The sequence below is a fragment of the Lipotes vexillifer genome, unplaced genomic scaffold (assembly GCF_000442215.2).
Source record: "Lipotes vexillifer unplaced genomic scaffold, Lipotes_vexillifer_v1.1 scaffold911, whole genome shotgun sequence".
Taxonomy (NCBI): Eukaryota; Metazoa; Chordata; class Mammalia; order Artiodactyla; family Lipotidae; genus Lipotes; species Lipotes vexillifer.
The window spans coordinates 2891720-2899027 of record NW_006781377.1 but is presented as its reverse complement, the minus strand read 5'-3'; the positions used below and the strand labels follow the sequence as shown (position 1 = coordinate 2899027).

At 47.3% G+C, this 7308-nt stretch overlaps 1 protein-coding gene across 1 annotated transcript in view; it reads right to left on the bottom strand.

Annotated features, from left to right (window-relative positions):
- Window positions 1–7308, bottom strand: part of GRIN2B (glutamate ionotropic receptor NMDA type subunit 2B) — a 296216-nt gene that overhangs the window by 45232 nt on the left and 243676 nt on the right. The window contains exons 4-7 of the mRNA XM_007454634.1: window positions 5154–5356; window positions 4243–4414; window positions 3611–3764; window positions 440–565 (exon numbers count right to left, since the gene is read on the bottom strand). Coding sequence (XP_007454696.1) covers window positions 440–565; window positions 3611–3764; window positions 4243–4414; window positions 5154–5356 — 655 coding nt within the window. The remainder of the gene's footprint in view (window positions 1–439; window positions 566–3610; window positions 3765–4242; window positions 4415–5153; window positions 5357–7308) is intronic.

Below are 7308 nucleotides of genomic sequence, written 5' to 3'. Positions count from 1 at the left end.
CGCAGGCTCAGCGGCCATGGCTCACGGGCCCAGCCGCTCCGCGGCATGTGGGATCTTCCCGGACCAGGGCACGAACCCGCGTGCCCTGCATCGGCAGGCGGACTCTCAACCACTGCGCCACCAGGGAAGCCCTCCGTCACTATTTTTAAGGTATATTACTTTCATATGAATTAGTCTACTTACTTCTCAAGTTAAAGAACAATGGTAATCCCAATTGTCACTGTACATTTAGCAATTAATATTTTCTGAACAACAAGGTAAAATGAAAAACCATAGCACTGATTAGAACCCCTTAATTGGGGTCTTTCTAACGAGTCACCAAGGTGGTGACACTGAAGACTGAGGGTTAGGGCGGAGGCAGGCAGCAGATGAGGGGCACAGAGATTCCGAGCTGAGAACTAGAGAAAGGCAGAAAGGCAACGGTTACAGCTGGCCTTACCTCTGCCATCGGCGAGGCACCTGTTGTAACCCACAGGGCTAAAGTACTCGAAGACGAAGACGGCCACGGCGGAGACGATGAGTAACATCACGAACATCATGACCCACACGTCGGCGCTGAAGGGCTCTGGGGAAGCAAAACATCGGCGCTCAGGGTTAACGCAGAGAACAAACAGGTCCCGGTTGACTCGCGTGTTCATTCACTCGCGTGACTCCTATCTTTGGGGAAACGAGCCACAGGTGTGTGCGTCCCTTCAGAAAGCCAGGGCCTGGCTTAGGGAGGAAGGGGTAAGAGGCTGTGTCTGAGCGTCTCCATCCCCCTGATGGGCGTGTCGAGGCTTGTTTTCTTTCAAACATATGAGAAGGACGGCCTCTTGCCCGTCCTTTCTGAGACTGTACAGATAGTTTCTGCCATGACTGGACCAATATCTGGGTCTTTTGGAAAACAGTGGAACTAGAATAAGTACTAGACATGGATAAGTGAGTCGTGTTGGACTGGCTCTTGGTTTACACTCCTATCTATATGCCACACCTCACAGCTGGACCTGGAAAAGTTTTCACCAATGCTTCCGAGCCTTGAGGCCAAGTTCATTCTCAACAAACTTGGTTACTCTTTGTGGCTTGAATTGGTTCAGTAATAGTTAGGCACAATGAATAACTCCCTTGCCCCCTTGCTTCACTTCTCTTAAACTTTCCAGCCTAGATTTGCTTTTTCAACCTGGTTTGACGTGGTATATTTTATTAGACATCATTAGTGTAGGAGAATACATCAATGTTAAAAAAAAAAACAACCCATCCACATTAAATATCAGCGTGTACAACACTGGGAATTTAGCAAATGACAAGGGGACATGATAGTTAACAAAACAACCTCAATCTAGTCCCTATTTCCAGGTGACAAGGTTGATGGGACAACAGGCAAGAGGGTAAGAATGTTCTACATATGCTTTCTTTAACTTTTTAAAATCATTTTTGCTGACTCTCTTCCAGTTGATCTAAATCTCTCTGGCTCAGACGTGTATAGAAATTGAATACTGAATTCCAGGAGCCCTCTCTCTGGAGGCCTGTAAAAAGAGACAATCACTCTTCGGTCCCATAATACAATGCTTCCTCAATTGTGCCTCAAAATAGCCTGGCCTTTTTAGCTGTCACATCACACTGTAAATTCAGAACTAAGTGAATTAACATGCTGTTTCCTCCACCTTCCAAATCATTAATAAAGATGAAATTGAAAAGGGAGGGAAATGGGCTGAAAATTAGAAAATATTTCCTTACTTTGAAACCTACTTTACTTTTGAACTCCCAGGGGAATTATAAAAGCCTGGTCACTTAATTAATTTAACAGGGACCTTGATATGGCACACACCGACTGTGAAATGCAAAACCTTTCGGTGGCAGCCAGAGATGCGAAGGTGGAAGGTACAACTCAAAGCCTCTGTACGGTGGAACAGAGACCCTCTGCTCCTTGGGTCTGATTGATTGAAATCCTACTCTGATCCCAGTTTGTCCAAGATTAGGAAATAACTGAGTAAAAGCACTGTCTCTATGCTTTCTTTCCCCCCATTAAGCCCAGAGCAACTTTCGGTACACAAAATACAAAAAAATATTTCTGTTGGTCTATACAGTTTAGAAAGTACTTTCACCACATAGTTTCTACTATCCTTTAATGGCCCTTTCATTATGGATTATTATATCTGTTTTACAGAGCAGTAAACTAAGACTTAAGAGGTCCCAGCCCTTTGTAAGTTCATACTCAGGAGGTGGCAGAGCCAGGTTATGAACAGAGGGCCTCTGAAGGCAAAAGTCTGTGCTTTTCCATTTTATATCACATTCTTAGTCTCGGCCCACTGCACTGTTTCCTAATTTTAGGAGTCGAGCTCTGAAATGCCCCCCCATGTGTACTAAAACACAGGCTGCAAGGGCAGCCACATCTGGGCTTTAATCCTGGATCTGCTCCTTACTAGCTGAGAGACGGTTGGAAAATTGCATAACCTAGGATTCAGTTTCCGAAGCCATAAACTGGGTATTATAGTAGTGTCAATGAAGTAATATAATCAAAGTTTGTACAACGATGCCTGGGCCTTCACACTGGGCAAGTGTTCAATTTAAAAAAAGTGTTGGTATCCTTTACAGAGACTGTGACTGGTCCAAGGGCTTTCAGCTTGTTTATGACCAAACCAGCTTCCTATCTCCTAGCCCAGTGGCCTGTTTTCAAGGTGACATTTTATTTTCCAGTCCCTTTGCTCTCACAGCCCCTGCCAAAAATATGGGGTATGAGCTCACAAAAGACCTCATCTAATTGAAATCTTGGCCTCATCTCACCCAGTCTTATATCATACAGAAGGCTTTGACACATAAGTAACGCTGGAGAGTGAGGTGCAGGTTCTATGGGGAAGGATGGGGTCGGTGGGCGGGAGAATCAGAGCAGCTCTATCTGGCAAAGCCTCCAAAAATTCACATAAAAACAGAAAACCTGGGCTTCCCTGGTGGCGCAGTGCTTGAGAGTCCGCCTGCCGATGCAGGAGACGCGGGTTCGTGCCCCGTTTCGGGAAGATCCCACATGCCGCGGAGCGGCTGGGCCCGTGAGCCATGGCCACTGAGCCTGCGCGTCCGGAGCCTGTGCTCCGCAAATGGGAGAGGCCACAACGGTGAGAGGCCCGCATAACGCAAGGAAAAAAAAAAAAAAAAAAACAGAAAACCTTTTTTTTTTTTTTTTTTTGGTAGCACTGAGCTCCACTCTTGAAGCTAATTTGAAACAAACAGGTATTTGAATGATATCCAGAATTAGACACTATTAAAGCAGGAAGCAGCTGCAGAGATCAGCTAGTCGAAACGCCTTCTTCTGTGGATGAGGAGACTGGATCCCAGGATGGAGCCAGTTTGTTCAAGGTCAAATGCAGGAGTGAGACTCAAGTAGGACCCCTGGTTACCGGTCCTGTACTGTTTTCTTACCGGGTACCATGCCTTCCTATTTCTGAGGGTATTTTTCAGTTTTCATGTTGGAGAATGATCAATTCTGAGGTTCCCCAAAATGAAATCCCTGGCTGAGGGAAGCTCCTGAAAAATCAGCTCCTGGCTGAGAGAGCCTGGCCACGAGCTTCTGCACCTGTTCCTCATTCCCTCTACCTGTCCCGGGGTCCATGTCCTTCACGCCTGCAAGCCCATCACTCACCTAAGAAGGCAGAAGGTGAGACGGTCCCATTGCTGCGTGACACCATGACACTGATGCCAGTCTCTATGAAGGGCACGGAGAAGTCGACCACCTCCGATCGCTCCTCGTTGATGGTCAGCGACCCCACTGCCATGTAGGCCCTCTTCATGACCACCTGGGGAGAAAGACGCAAGGCTCCAGTTAGGGCATCCAGGAAGGCCAGGGGCCACCATGCAGAAAATATCTGGGGCCCTACAGTGCTTTCCTTTGTAGAGTGGGAACAGTACATTTCATTTATAGCCTTCCCTCGGTATCTGCGGGGGATTGGTTCCTGGACCCGCCGTGGACACCAACACCTGAGGACGCTTAAGTCCCAAAGTCAGCCCTTCTTATCCGCAGATTCCACCAACTGAAGACTGTAGACACAGCACAGGATCCGCGGTTGGCTGAATCCACAGATGCAAAACCCACAGGTAAGGAGGGCCGACCATACATTTACTGAGAAAAATCTGCTCACAAATGGACCACATACTTCAAACCCATGTTGTTCGAGAGTCAGCTGTACTATTTTATATTTTCTAAAATTTATAAAACGAGCGTTTTAAAAATATTTAAATGAAACCCGGAAATGGCCCTTAATTCCTGACACGTACCTCTCCAATCATACCGTTCCAGGTTCCATTGATTTTCTTCCCATGCTTGCCATTGGTAACCAGATAAAGATCATAGGTGAACTTCACAGATTTAGAAATTTTCTTAAGGATGTCAATACAGAAGCCCTTGCAGCATTTTTTGATGTAACCTGGCTCCTCATCTGTTTTATTTCTAACCAGGTAAAGAAACAAAAAACAAAAACAAGGCTTTTATACAAGAGGCAAAATATTACCCTCGCCAACCACAAAGCAGGCCCTCCTTCACAGCTCAGCACAAATTACGTCAGGCCCGGGCGAGGACATAAATCAGACCACAGAACTGCAATAATCTCATTACCTCATCATACTGGACCACGTTTTCTCATACTTTTAAATGCTCCTTTGAAGTATAACATATATCAGGAAAGTGCACGTATCCTAAGGGTTCAGCCGCATGAATTTTCATACACTGAACCCACCCATTTAACCAGAACCCAAATTCAGATACAGAAGAGTTACCAGCACCTTAGAGGCCTCTTGTTCTCCCTTGCAGGCCCTTCCCACCCTCACCAAAAAGAACCATTATCCTGACTTCTATCAGCATAGATTAATATTATCTATTTCCAAAAACGGTTATAAAGACATGCTGGCCTCAGAAAACATCTTTCAACACCAAGGTAAACTTAAATCTCCACGAACTTGAGGTCCTGGTCACTGAGACCTCGCAAGGCCCCAGAAACGATAACATAGTTAGCAGTAATTCTCCCGGGTCATGATCCGGACAGAACCAGATGCCAGACCACAGGGCTGCCAGAAACTCCACCGCTCAACAGGAACGAAATGCAGACATGGTGTCCAATTCATTCTGTGCCTCGGATCCCAGCCGGGTGCTGACAGCTGGGGCAAACCTGACTTTCCCAGGCCACACGTACTCAGAGATGATGCGCTTCTGGCAGGGCACCGTGTTCCTCATGCAAGTTCCACTCAGGGGGTCCACGCTTTCCACAATGACGAACGGGGCCTCCTCCAGCGTTACGATGCTCAGATGGTCATCCTCCTGCTCTTCCGTCTCAGGACACATTCGGGGCCACACGTAATACTTCATCTGCAGGGACTTGTCTTTCCACTTGCCCACCTGCACAGGGATAAACAAGGACTCAGAAACCACTGGCCGACACGGACCTGCTTCTCCTGGCCTCCCCTGGGAGGCTGTTAAGCGAAGTCCAAAGATGCAGGCATTGTCCACGATAGAGACGAACCCTCCTTAGACCACATGCTCAGGATGAGACTTACTGTGTCCAAAGCTAAGAAAGGTAGGCTCTTCATCTCCTCACCCACTTACCAAACATGTGCCCGGCACTCTGCTAAACCTCGTGGCTTAAAGCAGCATCTTTCTGCCCTTTGTCAAGTTCACACTGAGTGAAGGAGTCAGAAATGTAAGCAAATGTTTACAGCACCGGGCGATAAGTGCTAAAACTGAAGCCTGTCCCAGTGCTGGGAGGAGGCCAGAGCCTCCTGCCTTGAGTGCCTGTTGGTGTTTTCTCCTCAGCTGTAACCAAGAGCAGGACGGTGAGAGCAGCAAATAGCTTTGGAAAGGTCAACAGAGCGACTGGAGCAAGTGAGCCAGAAGGATGTGCTTTGGCTTGTGCCAGAAGTCTAGTGGGAAGCCACAAGGAGGACTGGGGTGGATCTGAATTGAAATAAAATGGTGAGTCAGGATGAAAGAATAGAGCACAGCTTGGCTGGGGAAGGGAGTGTGGTCGAGGGGGTGATGGACGTCACAGGTCAGCGTGGATACGCACCTGATGGGCTGGGTGGGCGCCCCGGGGGGGGGGGGGGTGGTTCTGGAGGAGATTGAACAGGAAACAGTCTAATCCCGTGGCAGGGAAGGGGTTAAAGGGGGGGGGGGGGGATCAGATAGGTCTCTCTGTGAGCTGCCACACGTGGCCACGTGGGCTGTGTGCCTCCACTTCACGGACTCCAGTGTGAAAGGTGGGTGCCCCTGGCATCATGCACATGGTGGCCCTGCTGCCAATCATCGGGAGAAATGTGTGGGTTCCACTGTTTTTTAAAAAAAAGAGCCATTCGTTCCTGTTTTTGTAACAGAATCTGTACGCCTTGTTGGTGGGTTCTTGCTCTCACTCTGTCACTGAGTTTATTGAAGAAAGAGGGAACGCCTTTTAACTTTCTATAACCAAACATCTTCAGTTATCACCAGGAATTAAAGATGGCAAGTTCCTGCATTTTCTCTCCTCTATGCGGCAAAACAAATTAGTAGCACAGGTGAGGCACCAGGACTACGAAACGACTTAATTTATGAACTACGAAAACCAAGAAGGAGCAACAAATGGGCAGTATGTCATAAATTTTCAAGCAAGTGGCTTAATTTCCGTATTAATACAAAACCAAAATTCACTCCTTTGCTACTGCCTTTGTCTACACCTAAGTTTCTACCTAGTGCCTCCCCTGGTGTGGTTTATACCTCCCCGCAACCTGTCTGGTAGGTGTTGCCTGCTTTCATGCCCAAATTAGGCCTGTACAGCCACCGCCTTTGTTCTCGCGCGTCACTATAACATGGGCAGTGGCTCGGTGGCCTGGGCTCTTTCGTTTGGCATTAACCCTGATGCTAGCTTTCTTCCAAGTGTGTAGCCATATGTCACTTCTGTGTTCGGAATTATGCACTGAAGCAAACATTTGCTTCCCTTTACATGTAGAGTCTCTTCCGTACTGTTGGACCTGATTTTGGTACAAGTCTCTTTTTCTTCATATTACTAAGACTACTCATTTCTAAAACAAAAATGTCCAAATAGCTTCCCAGCCATGTGGAGATCTTAATGTCTTCTGCCTGTGATTTGGGGGAGGTGGGGTTTGGGGAAGGGAAGACCCAGCCGTGGGAGCCCATGACATTGGGTCACGTCCATCTCCAAGCAGCCCTAGTTATCCCGGTGGCCAAACTGATATTTTCTGCATGTTCCCTTATGTGAAAAGGATTGGGAAGCCCTAAGGTACCTATTTTTATTTTTTTCACTGCTCTCATGTTCCCCCAGTAGTCTCTCTGAGTGTTTTTCTTTAATCCAAATGTACGCT